Source organism: Salvia splendens, chromosome 8 (assembly GCF_004379255.2).
Source record: "Salvia splendens isolate huo1 chromosome 8, SspV2, whole genome shotgun sequence".
NCBI classification, from domain to species: Eukaryota; Viridiplantae; Streptophyta; class Magnoliopsida; order Lamiales; family Lamiaceae; genus Salvia; species Salvia splendens.
The window spans coordinates 2,901,212-2,916,173 of record NC_056039.1 but is presented as its reverse complement, the minus strand read 5'-3'; the positions used below and the strand labels follow the sequence as shown (position 1 = coordinate 2,916,173).

The following is a 14,962-nucleotide window of genomic DNA, read 5'->3' as shown; positions in this document are numbered from 1 at the left end:
AATGACATGAAAGTTGCTAAACATTTGACCATTCTTTAGCTCATTATATCATTTCATATTTCAAGATAATTTTAAAAACAAAACCAAAGTGTACTACGTGTTTAGCATTTGCACCCACTTGAGTATACTGTACATTACCCTTTAAATCATTTTTTTATTATTAAAATTTGCACCTCACACTATGTTCAACTAATATCTACTAGTTAAAAAAAATACTACTATGAAATTTGGTATAATTTTTTTTTGGGTATGTTCTGCTCTTTTAATAATCAATTGAAAAACTATAAAATTTAGATTTATCATAATCTATCACACGTAGGACTAATCAAAATATAACCAAACTTCTTGAATTTTTTAACAAGTTGCCCTAATTCGCCCAACATATACTACATGTCGAATTGGATTTTACTCAGCAATTTTTTATTTAAAGTAGTTGTAAATTAGATAAGAAAAATGATATAATCCCAAGAAATAAAAAAGGGGGAAAAGTCAATGGATGGTTGTTGCCCCCCTCACCAAAACCAGTTCCCCTCCTATAAATTAGCAACTTCTGCCCTAGGTTTTGCACTACACATAGAATATTGTATAGCATTTGATACCCTCCTCTTCCTCCTCCTCCACCACTATTTTTCCAGTGAGAAAATAGAGAGCTGAGATGTATGGAGCGTTTGTGGGGGATGTTGGCTGGCTCGACGCAGTCACAACACTACTTACACTACATATATATGTATATGTATATGTATATGTATATGTATATGTGTGTGTGTGGTGAAAGCTTCGGACCAGGCTTCATTCCTCCCAAACCTCTACATCACTCATCACCATTACAATATCCATAAGGTTTCTTGGTTAATTTCTTTTATTCTAATGTTCATATCTTAATTCTATTTCGTACTCCTACTTTCAATACGTTTTTTCATTTAAGGGGTTTTCTTAGCCTTAATTATCTACTCCAAAATCAAATCACCCAATATTCTTTCATATTAAACCCTAATTATGCATGTACAGTGTTGAAAATGGTTTTCACTGTTGAAATGAAACTGTTTTTGTTTTGGTTTTGGTTTTGGTTTTGGTTTTGGTTTTGTCTCTCTCTCTCTCTTGTCTTTTTTTGGTAACAGGAAGATGATTTTTTCTGGCTGCTTCTACGATCAACCCATATATACATGGAAGGTTATAAATTATGTTTGCAGGCAAGTTTAATGGAAAATATCAGTTGAAGAAATAAATATATCACATATTATGTCATGAACAACCTAATCAAGTCTCACAATTGTGTTGATTCTGTGAATTGGCCTTAATTTGATTTGAATTGCATCTTCCACAACTGTCACGTTGCTCGATTACTCAAAAAAAAATTAATATAGTAATAAAAACAAAGACAGAGTTAGACTGGAGTTTGCCTATGTGTTTGGTTTGAAACGAATTTTTTAATTATGAATCAATCATTAGTTAGTTGCAGAATCCATCAAAAGTTTTAATGGCTTTAATACTAAGTGCAAATAATTTAATTTGAATGGCGGGTTAAAATTTTATAGGAATGAACATTAAGCTTTTTAGTAACTGGAAAAGTACATACATATAATAATTTTTCAATTATATTTTCACTCACTTTACTTAAAACAACTAGTATAAACGTACATAATTCTAAATAAAAGATGAAATGTACATATATTTAAATATGTGTGTGGGTGTGTGTGTCTATATGAGGATGCATATGTATCTGAGAACAAATTCACAGACACATTATTAATTAACAGCAGGAATGCATGCAGACCCAAAATACTGTGTATCAGTTCAGCCTCTTAAATGAGTGCCAACAAAATCAAATTGTATAAATTACTTTACTAGTATTATTTACTTTTAAATTATAAATTATTATTGTTATTCATCGTAAAGTAATAAACTATGCTCTAAGACTAAGAGCATACACAGCAAGGCCCCGGTGGGGGCTGAGTCGGGCCTTACTGCAGGACAGCCCGGATAGAGGCAGTCTCAATTTCAGCCCCGGGAGGGTAGACAGCGAGCTGCTCGGCTGTTTTGCCGCCCTACTGTGAGCGCTGCGGTGGCCGGGATGAATGTCTGAACTTTTTTATTCTACTTTATTTAATAATTTAGAAATTTTGATTATGTAATTTTGGGATTTAAATTATCATGTAAATTAGTTAGTTAAAGATTGGCCAATTAATATACCAAACTATTTCCCACGACTATTTGTCTGACTTATTCAACAGCTACTGTTTTGAAAAACAAACTCTCCCATAATACAAGAACAATTTAACACACTAATTTTACTAACATAACATTACAAAATAAATCTTTATTATGACATCATTTGAAAAATTCACGCAAATACCCTATTTAAGAGATAAAAATGGTCACGTTTTCATAAATCATGAACAAATTTATTTTCTTGTTTTAAATTGTGTGACTCAAACATTTAAAAATGAACTAGTTCTAGAAAGCACGGTCCACAAAATAAAAAGGTTCAGCCCATCTTTTGACAAAGTTCTCACACACAAATTGTGAACCTTACTGTGTGGATTTTTTTTTCCTACTACTATTAATTTGTTAATTACATAGTAAGTGATCGTTTATTGTATGAAAAACATGTCATTATGTTCATAGTGCGACAATTTCATCCCATTCCTTCGGAATTAGGATCCACTTTTGTTTCACGCTTATTTATTATCCATTATCAGTCACGCCGTCTTTACCTTCTGATATTAGCAATGACTTCTTTCACTATAACTAATATCACGGGTTTTAATTCATGAATTCCCATTGCATTGAAATTAATAGTCACCACAAACTAGACTATTAGCAAAATTTTGATTTTATTTTTACCGTGAAATAACTTTCTCCAGGAATGAAAAAAAAAACCCAAGCAATATCGAAATTATTTTTTATAAATAAAAATTAGTCTAGCAAATGGTAATTTGTCAAAAGAAATGAATTGGAAATTTAGGATTTACATACGTCACAGTGACATCACTCACATGTGAGTCAAAAACAGCAAACCCAATTTGACGATGCAGAGCAGAGCTGAGCTGCAACTCCAATCTTCATCCTCCACAGCCGTCGCAGAGATTCCATCACAATTACTTTACAATCTAATGCCCTTTGACTAAAATTCCCCCAATTTCTTTATTCTTCTTCCTCGCCACCTCCCATTCAAACCTAAACCGCCTCACATTTCCTCGAATTTTCCTCACATTCATGCATATCGCTACACACAAAAACACAAACCCCCTTTTTCCTCCTCCCTTCCTAGACCACAATCCCTAATACCCTTCTCCCCAATGATTATCACCACACCTCAATTCCCACACCAAACTAACTTATTCCAGCTTTGGGTGATTTCAATATGAAGCTGATTTTAATTTTCTCGATCGTCACTCTGTTTCTATCTCTTCTTTCCGTCTCCGCTCAAAATTCCACAAACACAACCGCAAAATGCCCCATGAATTTGGATTATGTGAGCTCAGTTCCATGGGATGTATCCGAGTGCAAAGAGCATCTCTCTCCCAACAGCACACGGTGCTGCCAAGCCCTCCTCTCTCTCTACGGCGTCGCATTCGCGGAGAATCTCAAAAAGACATCTTTGTTCCAGCTCCCTGATTTGCCCACCTCGATTTCATGCCTTGATGATTTTCAGGCGAAATTGAGCTCTCTCTCTTTGCCGTCCAATTTGACTTCGGTGTGTTTCGATCCTCCGCAATTCGTGACATCTCCGAACATCTGTGCTTCGATTCAATCGACTTCTGATTGGGTGAGGAAGCTCGGGAATTCGACTGTGTTGGACTCTGCTTGCAAGCCAGACCTCACTGATCTCACCGCTTGTGATGCTTGTGTTGCTGCTGGATTTAGGGTTCAGTCAAGTTTGACTGCAATTGATGGTAATATGTCTCATACCACTGATTGTTTTTACTTTGCTGTGTTGTATGCTGCTGGGATTGTGAATCAGTTTGGACCTGAGAGCATTGGTGCTGTTTCTTGTATTTTCGGCTTATCAGTTATTTCTCACAAGAGCTCATCGGGTAGGAGGCGGTCGGGTTTGATTTACGGCGTTGCTGGAGCTGGTGTGGCTCTTGTTTTAGTGTCTTGTTTGTTGGGGTTGTACATTTGGTGGGCTAGGAGGTTCAGAGAGAGGGGTGATGAGGGAGAGGAGGAGTTGGGGTCTAGGCCGAGGAGGCCAGCCGTTGTGTCGATATGGTTCAAGATTCAAGAACTCGAGAAGGCAACGGATGGGTTTTCGCATAAGAACTTTCTCGGGAGAGGAGGCTTTGGGATGGTGTATCGAGGGACGTTGAGTGATGGAACGGTGGTTGCAGTGAAAAAGATAATAGAGTCGGATATTGAAGGGAATGCGGAATTTTGTAATGAAGTTGAGATCATTAGTAACTTGAAGCATAGGAATCTGTTGCCTCTCAGAGGGTGTTGTGTGGTTGATGAGAATGGTGGTCCGCACGAGAGTGAGCGTTATCTAGTGTATGACTACATGCCGAATGGGAATCTTGATGACCATCTGTTTCCGGTGAGTGGCAGTGGGGTTTCCCCGTTGTCGTGGCCTATGAGGAAGAGTGTGATCGTGGATGTGGCGAAAGGGCTGGCTTATCTGCATTATGGCGTTAAGCCAGCTATCTATCATCGGGATATCAAGGGGACTAATATATTGCTGGATGGTGAGATGAGAGCGAGGGTGGCGGACTTTGGGCTGGCGAAGCAGAGCAGGGAAGGGCAGTCTCATCTCACGACTCGTGTCGCTGGGACGCACGGGTATTTAGCACCTGAGTACGCATTGTACGGGCAGTTGACTGAGAAGAGCGACGTGTACAGCTTTGGAGTTGTTGTTTTGGAGATCATGTGTGGGAGGAGGGCTCTTGATCTGTCCGCGGGTTCGCCTCTGATCACGGACTGGGCTTGGGAGCTCGTGAAAGGCGGGAAGCTCGAGAAGGTGTTGGATCCTTGCCTGGTCAACACTGGGGATTCACAGAGTACGAATCCAAGAGGTGTGATGGAGAGATTCGTCCTCGTTGGCATTCTGTGTGCTCATGTCATGGTCGCCCTAAGGCCGACCATTGTAGAGGCGTTGAAGATGCTGGAAGGTGATATCGAGGTTCCCATGATTCCGGATAGGCCGACCCCTCTCAGCCACCCCTCATTCCAAAGGAACTTCAGCATTTCCCCGGCTTTGAGCGCGTTGCAGCTCAATCCCGGGGACATGCTTAGGTGAAGCACCCTAAACAAGATGTACAGAGCTTATATACATATATTTATAAGCTATTTTCATGTAAATAGATATATTAATTTTATATACTTTTTTTTAATCTAATCTTTTGCTTGAGTGGTAAACCATTGGTTGTGGGATTGAGATACTAATGTTTCCAATGTAGCTTCACACCACTGTTGGTGGCGACCAATTGTGGAAATCAACGGTTTTTCTCGTACGATGTCGTACCGAGATTGGTAATGGTAATGGTGGCCATTGAAGTATCACTTTGGTTGGTTTAGAATGTGATTTTGTGTGGTGTCCAATCTCTCCTATGTTGTCAACTACTAGAATTTGTATGCCCTTTTCTTTTGGGGGTCTTGATATGAAATAACACCATGATTTTATTTGGCGCTACCTTATTTGTTTCTTTTGTCAACATGGGATCCAAACTAGTAGCTTTTGATAGCACTAATAATAATTACTTTGTCCAGTAATATGAGTCTCTTTTTGGCATTTTGTTTATACGTACATGAATAGTAGTCTCATTTCATATTTATTATAAATACTAGTACTACTAAGTAAAACTCATATTCACCGACTCATTCCACTTACATTTTATTATAAAACTAAATATAAAAGTGGGATTAATATTTCACTAACTTTTTCAATTTTATTTCTCATTCCAAAATTGAACTGAATATTTTCTGAAGAAGTGGAGAGCTCCAAAATTGAACCGAATACTTAAACACACCAATTATCCTTTCACAAGTAAAGAAATTCAGTTTTGAAATGCCAACTTCTTGATAAAGAAATGTGTGAGGAAATAAGCAGAAAAATGGTAATAGAATCTTTTCTACTCCGCAAGTAAAAAAAGATACCTGAATTTGAGATCAGAAAATCTGTTGGGATCCCATGTTTAAGTATTTATACCCATCTCCTTTATCTTTTTCTTAATAAAGGATTGATTTTCTTTAAAGAAAAAGAAAAATATATATTTGTGTATAAAGAGAGAAAGCATAATTGATGAAACAGTGTTGATGCAGAGAACCTCACCATTCCCTTTCCATAAATAACCAGACTGAAATCAAATGCCTTGAAAGGATTACACACCTAAAAAGTGTGGAAGAAGATAAGCAAGATTGGGATCTTAGTTAAAGTGATCCAACTCTTCCAACCAATACTTAGCTTCCATAAAATAAAAATTATCTCCAAGATTAAGCATAAATTGTGATCATAGAAAGCCCACTAATGAAAAATCGCACTAATAACGGGATGGAGAAAAATATGAGCAAAACTAAACTGTAAATTTTAATAAATGTGAAGAAAAAGGTAGAAACAACTTAATGGAGTTAGAATCTACTAACATTTATAGTAGTACTAATTGTAAAATGAAATGTTAGTTTGATGATATACTCTTTTAAAGTAGAAAATAGTAAATGAGACTTAAATTGTGAACGGATAGAATAATAATACTCCATATTCTTTTGTCTCTCTTTTTTTAGGTGTTTCGTTGCTAAAGAGTCAGTTATCTCAAAATTGTGATATTGTTATTTGAATCACTCGAAATTAATATTGTTACACTATACAAATGGTCAAGGCTCATCATAAGTTCCGATTAATTATATTGGGGTGTCGCCGCATCAAGAACTGCCGATAACGGTTGTAGGTCACTAATGGCACAACAACAAATTTGACGATTTCAATTTTGACTAGCGGTTCAAGCATCAGTTGAAACCCGACAGCTTTTTTAAACATTTTTTACCCGATTTTTCACGATTGTTTCCATTTTGCCAAAACCAACAGTCAATCACTGTTCCGGTTCGAAAATCGTAATCACTGCTTCCAGTCCAATTACAATAAACCAAGCATCTCATGTCTATTCATCGAACTACATTCATAAGATAAAATCTTGCCAAACCCATCAAACCGAACACCACCTTAAAAATGAAAAAAAAAAATGTTAGATTCTCAATCATCCCTTCACTTCACTCCACTGTTGCACAATTGCTTCCAACAATCATAAAAAAAACTCACTATAAATAGAGAAAGAATATCATCCCTGTATTCTTCTCTTCTTCATCAAACAATCTCTCTCTCATGATGAGCCATTCCCTCTCTCCCTCCTCCTCCGTCGCCGGATTCCTCAGCTTCTTGTCGGAGCAACTCGACAATCTCGACCACCTCTTTCTCTCCCACAACTTCATGTCCGCCGCCTTCCTCCACCACGTCCTCTCCACGCTCCGATCCTTCCATTCCCACCTCACCTCATTGCTCCACAAGCTCCACCTCCCCTTCGGCGACAAATGGCTCGACGAATACATGGACGAAACCTCCCGCCTCTGGGACGCCTGCCACCTCATCAAATCCGCCCTCTCCGCCTTGGAAAACTACTATTCCCCCGCGGCCTCCTTGCTCCGCGCCCCCCACCCCCACCCCCAGGTTTTTTTTAATAAATTAATACGAGACTTATATAGTGATTTCAGTTCAAGCGTTCATAAAGTTATTTAACATTAGTTGACAATAAATAAATTATTATTATTAATTTATTATATAGGTTATTAGGGCAATCAGGGGATGTGAGAGGGAGTTGACAGCACTACAGCACGAGAACAGAAGCATGGCGGAGATCAAAATCCATACATTATCGTTAAAATTCAAGGACAGCGTTGCGTCCAAGCGATACAACGGTTTCAGAGAGGCGTTACACGCGATGAGGCACGTGAGCACGTTGCTTCTGTTGATTCTCGTGAGCGGTTTAGTCTACTGCTGGCCGGAGACGAGCTTTTACCAAGGCGAGCAAGACAAGTCCTCTGCTCTGGCGGCCTCGGCTGCCAACTTGCATCAGAGGGTGGCGAGCGCGGTGGGGCACCACCACCACGAGCCCGGGATCATGCTCTACGAGCTGAGGAGGTCGGCTTTCGCGATGGAAGAGCTCAGGGCGGAGATCGAGGGCGAGGGCGAGGGCGAGGTTGGTGAGAAGGTGGAGAGTTTGAGGAGCTTTGTTGAAGCCTTGCAGTGTGGGGCTGAGGGGATAATTGGACAGCTTGATGATTTCTTTGATGAGATTGTTGAAGGGAGGAAGACACTTTTGAACATGTGTTCACATACATAGTTAGAGAGAAAGAAGTTTTTTACTTTTTTATGAAAAGTTTTTTTTTATAATTTGAATCTTATGCTTAATAGATCAAAAGGAAAGGAAATCTTCAAGGGAAAGAATGTGATTCTGAGTTTCAATAATATAAATAAAGCATTGCCAAATTGGGGGAAGAAACAGTATGTGAATTAAGACCAATGTTATCTTTAAAAGATGCTTTCAATATCATATTGTCTCTTCATAACATCAGAAAGAGAGCATCGGTCTTTTTCGAGAATCGAAAAGGTTGGAAGAAAATTCGTGGAGTAATTTCTTTTTTTATAAAAGTAAAAAAAGATTAATAAGCAGATATCGATCTTTGATTCTCTGTCGGTTTGGTTGAAGACAGGACTTTTTTTTAAGAGCATCCGCAATGGCGGACTTCCGCCCGGAATTCTCACGGACGTCCCGGAATTCCGTCGCGGACGTCCGCCATTAGGCGTACCCGGTGTTGATACGGAATTGGGTTGAGGACGTCGCAGGTCCGCGGAATTTAGCGGAATTCCATCCTGACGCCCGCCATTGCGTAAACTGTCACGGAATTCCGCACGGACGTCTCGTATTGTGCATTAAATGAAGTATGTTTTTTTTAAATAAAGTGGTTGCATTTTCTCCGTATTCGCGTTGAAGTTTTAATCCCGTAAATTGTTTACTTCCGGAAATTGTTTAATTTGTGAATTTGTGATTTTTTTTAATGTGGGAATCCCGTCGGGAATTCCGCAGGGGAAGTCCGCCACTGTGTAGTGGGAATTTCGTATGACGTGGCAGAGCAGTGGGAAGTCCTTATGACGTGGCATGAGGTGTTTTTGGGAAGTCCGCGGGAAATTCCGTCGGGACATCTGCACCACTGCGAATGCCTTAACTAAAATACCCCAAAACAAGTGATGAATTTACCTAAAGTGAGAAGGGAGGAGCAATTAATGTAACACTATTGCAGTGAGAAAGAAAGTAGTATTTTATTGTTAGCTCAACATTGAATATTTAAAAGTCATGATATGAAAATACTGTTCAAAATCTTACGTGCATTTTCATGAAAGATTCTCCTAAGTTGTGATAGTAAAATGACTAATCATTCCACTTATGAAACCAAGAATATGAAGTGGAATAACCACTATTTGGTAGAGAGAAAGAGGGAGATTCTTGGAGACTTTTATCAATGCAAAAAGTTTAAATCCCACATATATCTAAATTGAGTCATTTTCTCAATTATAACATGTGAAATTATTAAATTTTGAACTATGAAATATTCAAAATTTGTAGTACTCACTTTAAAAAAAATTCGGCGCGTGAAAAATTAGTACGATCTTAACTTGCCTTGACAATGAGATAAAAACAACCTTGTTTGTAAAAAATTTACATAATAAAAGTGACAAAAAATTATTTTTACAATCTTAATGCAACAACATTGATCGATCGAGAGAGAGACGATGAACATAATTTTGAAGGTCCAAACAAAATCTGCTCTTACAATAATGGAGTACATAAAATCTTCTGATAATTGCTACAAGTCACATACATACAACAAGAAACAAGGTATTTCAATAATCAAGTGAACTCTTTATAGTAGTAATATTTATTATAGGCAGTATTTAGCAACTAAATGAGGCTTTACACGAAATAAAAACCCTGAGTCACCAGGACAAAACAATAGTAGATGATAAGGTCCCTATCCAGCCTCCACGCAACGATTCTAAACCGACCTCCAAACGTGTCTTGTACTCCACAGGCATGATGACGAGTATGATTGGCCATCCGTGGTGCAGTAAGCGCACGAAAAGGTCCCAGTAATGAAATCAAGTGTCAAAGAATTGTTGCCATGTATGGTGGGGGTGGACCAAATCATCAATCAAATCCAGGCATAGCAAATTGAGAAGCAAAACTTTCTGCTCGTGCTCGCAGCTCTGCGATTTCTTTGTTGTTCTCGAGCCCCTTCAGCAGTGATTTTGGCAGTTTTCCGTGATCTCTCTGCACTGAGCTTGCGATATGTACAGCTCTAAGGAGAAAGTCGGCCATGACCTCAAAATCGGACTCAACACAGCCTCTTGATGTCATTGCAGGAGTACCTGTGGGAATTTAATGTCAACATTATCAGCCATGAGCACAAAATCACTGCATAAACCAATCCACATATAACTGAAATATACACGGACATACCGATTCTTACACCTCCTGGGATGATATTACCATTGTCATCGAAGATTGTGACTTTATTGAGCGTAATGTGACACAACTCGCAGATCTTCTCTAGAATATAACCTACATATTACCAAAGAAAAGATTTTCATACTCATTAGTTCCATCAGAAGATAGTAATTGAAAAACTCAATTATGCAGGAAGCACCAAATGATCAGCTACAATTTAAATAGTAACATCATCACATAAATGCAGAGACAACCAAGAAACAGACACAATCAAGACCACGAAAAAAAAAGTACAGAAACAGCGTATGCACAATTTCACAAAATGGAAGCCACACCAATTTATTCCTTCTGATAAGTTTCCGCAATAACATGAACAAACAAGCTAAACACCAACTACAAAATTATCACATGGAACAATTACTCTTTAACAAGCAGTCTAAATTTTACTTCTCTAAACTCCTACAGTCTACAGTCATCTCTAAGAAATTAAAAGTATACAGTTTCGCAACACCTAATCCAACAAAAAGAATTCCGTAAAGTCAAAAAGGGAATGTGGAAATATACCTGTCACTCCAAAATTCCTTAGATCCCATATCAACATATGATTATCAGTGCCCCCGGTTACAAGTTTGCAGTGTCTTTTTATCAAAGCTGATGCCAAGGCATGAGCATTTTTCTTCACTTGTTGCATGTACGCCTTGTACTCGGGAGTAGCCACTTGTTTCAAAGCTATAGCAAGGGCTGCAATGTGATTGTTGTGAGGCCCACCTTGCATTGCAGGGAAAACAGCAAAATTGATCTTTTCCTCAAAATCATATCTATCACCACCATCTCCTTGATTCAAATGCATCCCTCGCTTTCTAAGTTTTGGGCCCCTTCTGTAGAAAATAATTCCTCCCCTGGGCCCTCGGAGACTTTTGTGAGTGGTAGAGGTAACAATATCACAATATTCAAAAGGACTTGCACATTCCTGCAATAAAATGATTGCATTAAATGCTAAATCATGTAATCAAAACATCCATATAAGGAAAAGGTGTCTAATCGAAATAGAAACAAAGCTCTTGCATTTAAAGAGAGTTCGGACAAAATACTACAAGACCAGCAGTGTCTATTTAACTAAAGAATGTGCACATCACATGTAAAAATAAATTTTCAAAGCTGAGAATTGAACCATTAGCCATTCTACTAAAATGACAGAATCCTATAATAAAATGCATCAAAACCAACCATAGAGTATGTTACAAAAACAATGAATATAGCATGTTCCACCGGAAGAAATTCAATTTGACCCAAGCATCATTTTGAGATAGCCATGCCATGCTAATTATGTGGAGGCTGGATAAGTCCAACTTACTAGGAAAACAAGAAATTAAAAACTCAATTACGTGTACATTTATATCCAAAACTTTTTATCGAAAAAACTTGCACAATCAATACTTCAGAATATGTAAAACAAAAGTAACCTATTTAACACAACAGACTACAAATTCACAAGATAGTGCTCCATAAGCAAAGTAAGGCGAGACTTAGAGCACATTGACAGTTCAACTTATAATAGGGAATTAAAAAAATCACCTTAGCAGCTATAAGGCCGCTAATCTGAGCCATGTCACACAACAACACCGCACCACATTTATCGGCTATCTTCCTCAACCTTACATACTCCCACTCCCGAGGATACGAACTTCCACCACATATCAATATCTTGGGGCGAAAATCCAGAGCCTTCTCCTCTAGTTTATCATAGTCTACATAGCCTGTCTGTGGGTTAATCTTATAAGGCAGACTCTCAAAAAAGATAGAGGCCCCAGACATTTTCCGCCCATTGGGCAAATAGCACCCATGACTCGTGTTCCCTCCCGAAGGTGTGTCCAACCCCATTATCCGATCACCCGGTAGCAATAGCCCAGTATAAACTGCAAAATTTGCAGATGTACATGAATACGGCTGTACATTTACACCCCAATTCTCCGAATCGAGGCTGAAAGCAGCCAAGGCACGCTCACAACACAATGTTTCAATCTCGTCAATGTACTGATTCCCGCCGTAATACCTTGCACCAGGCATTCCTTCAGAGTACTTATTGGTAAGGGAGCTTCCCAGTGCCTCCATCACAGCTTTGCACACGAAATTCTCAGAGGCAATCAATTCAATCCCTTTAAACTGCCTCCCTTTCTCCTTCTCCATTATCTCAAAGATATCCGGATCAGCATCCCGCAAGCTCTGATTCCCCCATGACCGGACAGCGCTCTTCCTCGATTCCAGGTCGCTGTTCGACGAAACCCTAACCACCTTTGAGGAGGAAGGCGGCGGCGACGACGATGACCACCCTGATTCGCAGTCGCGCTTCCGCTTCAGAGTCAGCGAGTGCCCTAAAATGAGAAACTCCTCCATCTTCCCCTCAACGTCCTCCTCCTCCTCAACATCCCTAATTTCATTCAAATCGTTGACGCCGTGAACATAATTGTGGTGATTCTCCTTCTGCTGGTCCATCAATTGAAGTGGAACAGAAGGCAGAGGGTGCGAAGGGTCCCTGCTCCGCGACTCGATCTGAAATGACAACGAATCTTCGGCGATTTTAGGGCTGGGGATCCGGTTGCTCTTCACCGTATCAGACACGTGCGATAGAAACCCTAGAGAAAGCCCTTGATTTGCCGGCTGTTGAGTGAAATCCATAACCAGAAGCTCAAAAATGAAAACAACTCAATATAAACAAGCGATTCAAATCGGAACCGGAGAGCGAAGAAGAATCAACACAGAAGACAACAGAGACAGTGAGAGGAAAAGCGGCGACAGCAAGAGGCGGCGTGAACTGTGGAGGGGGAAAGTTCCATAGGAAGAAAAATGATAAAATCGAGAAAAATTTGGAGAAATCGAGATGTGAATAGTGAAAAGGTAGGTGATGATGAGAGGGGGGTGATTATAGTTTGATTTATGAGGAGAAAACGTGGATTTGACGAGGAGAGAGGGGGGATGAATGTAGACGGTTTTGATGAGAGGATGAGATTCCGATAACTGGTGGTGATTTAGTAGTTGCGGCGGAGGGCCGGTGGTGCAGAATTCCCTTTGCTGGGCTTTTATTGTGGCCCATTAGCCCATACACCTTGTAAGCAACACATTTCTAGTTCGATATTGTATCATTTTAAATGAAAGATTATAAAAATGTTTCCCGTAAAATGAGAAAAAGTGAATATCAATTTATATAATATTATGAGTTTAGATTTTCTCCATTTTAAAGTTTTTAATGTTCATAAAATGATGCATAATATTAACTAACTTAAATATAAATATTGTTATTATGTACAAATATAAAAATTATTGAATCTAAACTTGTATGATTGATTTCTAATGTATTATTCATCTACTTTGTTCTCTTATGTGTTAAGTTTATTCTGTTTTATGTACTTAGTAATTTATTGAAGCTGTTGACTTTAAAAGGAATATATAGTTAAACATAAATGTAGAATACCAAAATATATGTACTTTGTTGACAAAAATGCCCAAGGTCCCGGGACCAAGCATATTTGTTAGTATTTAATTAAGGAAAAAACGTCGAGTTTTAGCTTTGTGAATTTATCCCGATTTATTGTCTAAGTTCATTCACTTAATTGTGATTACCATAAAACTACAATTTGGATTGATTAATCGTCTAACGATTATGAGATCTTTCGGCAATTTATCTTACCAAAGAGTTATTGGGTCAAAAAGAATAAAAAACACTTTACCTCGAAAAGGGGAAAAATCATAATTGGAAATTTCAATGAGTATGTTTTATCATAAACTATTTTTAAAAAATAATTAAAGAAGGCATTACTAGGCCATGAAAAGCCCAATATTAATTTCTAATTTTGTTGGACTTTTGTGTCCTCACACTGCATACATATTTACTTGGGCTTCTACAAGGCCCAAGTATATTATGTGACCCAATAACTTTCTTAAATTGTTAATATGAAACATTTTGAAATTTCCAAATAGTATGATTTTCTTTTTTGAGATACTAAATTTTTTTTTTCTCACCCTGAAAACGGTCTTGATTGAATTTGAATTCAATTTGGTATCTCATCGAGCATATATTTCATGACTGAGACATATATTATTCGAGTTTTGAAATTGATTAAATGGTAGTTGACTCTTTGGTAAAGAACAATGGCCAATCTTATAATCGTTGATGAACATAGACGATAAATCAAACCACATTGAATATTGTTATCAATGAACTTAGACAGTAAATCGTGACAAATTCACAAAGCTAAAACTTGAAGTTTGTCGCTATTAAATACCACTCTGGTCTCCCATCTCACTTTAGGAGTCCTGCTTTTTCATTATAGTATATCTCACTTTAGAAGTTTCAGCTAAAATATTTTATAATTTTATAAATAGTAATAGGTCTTATATTCCACTAGTCTCGTTTTACTGATATCTTATTGTAAAACTAATATATATATAAGGTTCAGTATCTATTATTTTTTACCAAT

General features: G+C 38.1%; 3 protein-coding genes across 4 annotated transcripts; 2 read left to right on the top strand and 1 right to left on the bottom strand.

Moving 5' to 3' along the window:
* The first annotated feature begins 3,016 nt into the window (after positions 1-3,016).
* On the top strand, positions 3,017-5,631 carry LOC121743025 (probable receptor-like protein kinase At1g11050). The gene has a single exon (XM_042136199.1). The coding sequence runs from the start codon at positions 3,365-3,367 to the stop codon at positions 5,231-5,233; it is 1,869 nt and encodes a 622-aa protein (XP_041992133.1). The 5' UTR covers positions 3,017-3,364; the 3' UTR covers positions 5,234-5,631.
* A 1,530-nt stretch (positions 5,632-7,161) lies between these two features.
* Positions 7,162-8,483, top strand: LOC121743716. 2 transcript variants are annotated; one of them, XM_042137062.1, is made up of 2 exons: positions 7,162-7,654; positions 7,770-8,483. In XM_042137062.1, exons 1-2 carry the CDS (start codon positions 7,310-7,312, stop codon positions 8,322-8,324), a joined length of 900 nt encoding a protein of 299 aa, XP_041992996.1. In that variant the 5' UTR covers positions 7,162-7,309; the 3' UTR covers positions 8,325-8,483. The 2 variants fall into 2 exon arrangements, with proteins under 2 accessions (XP_041992996.1, XP_041992994.1); XM_042137060.1 differs by having other exon boundaries at positions 7,164-7,651; positions 7,767-8,483.
* A 1,299-nt stretch (positions 8,484-9,782) lies between these two features.
* Positions 9,783-13,497, bottom strand: LOC121745007 (serine hydroxymethyltransferase 6-like). The gene is made up of 4 exons (XM_042138746.1): positions 12,063-13,497; positions 11,052-11,457; positions 10,500-10,601; positions 9,783-10,408 (listed from the first exon to the last, which is right to left on the bottom strand). Exons 1-4 carry the CDS (start codon positions 13,161-13,163, stop codon positions 10,188-10,190), a joined length of 1,830 nt encoding a protein of 609 aa, XP_041994680.1. The 5' UTR covers positions 13,164-13,497; the 3' UTR covers positions 9,783-10,187.
* Positions 13,498-14,962: the final 1,465 nt, after the last annotated feature.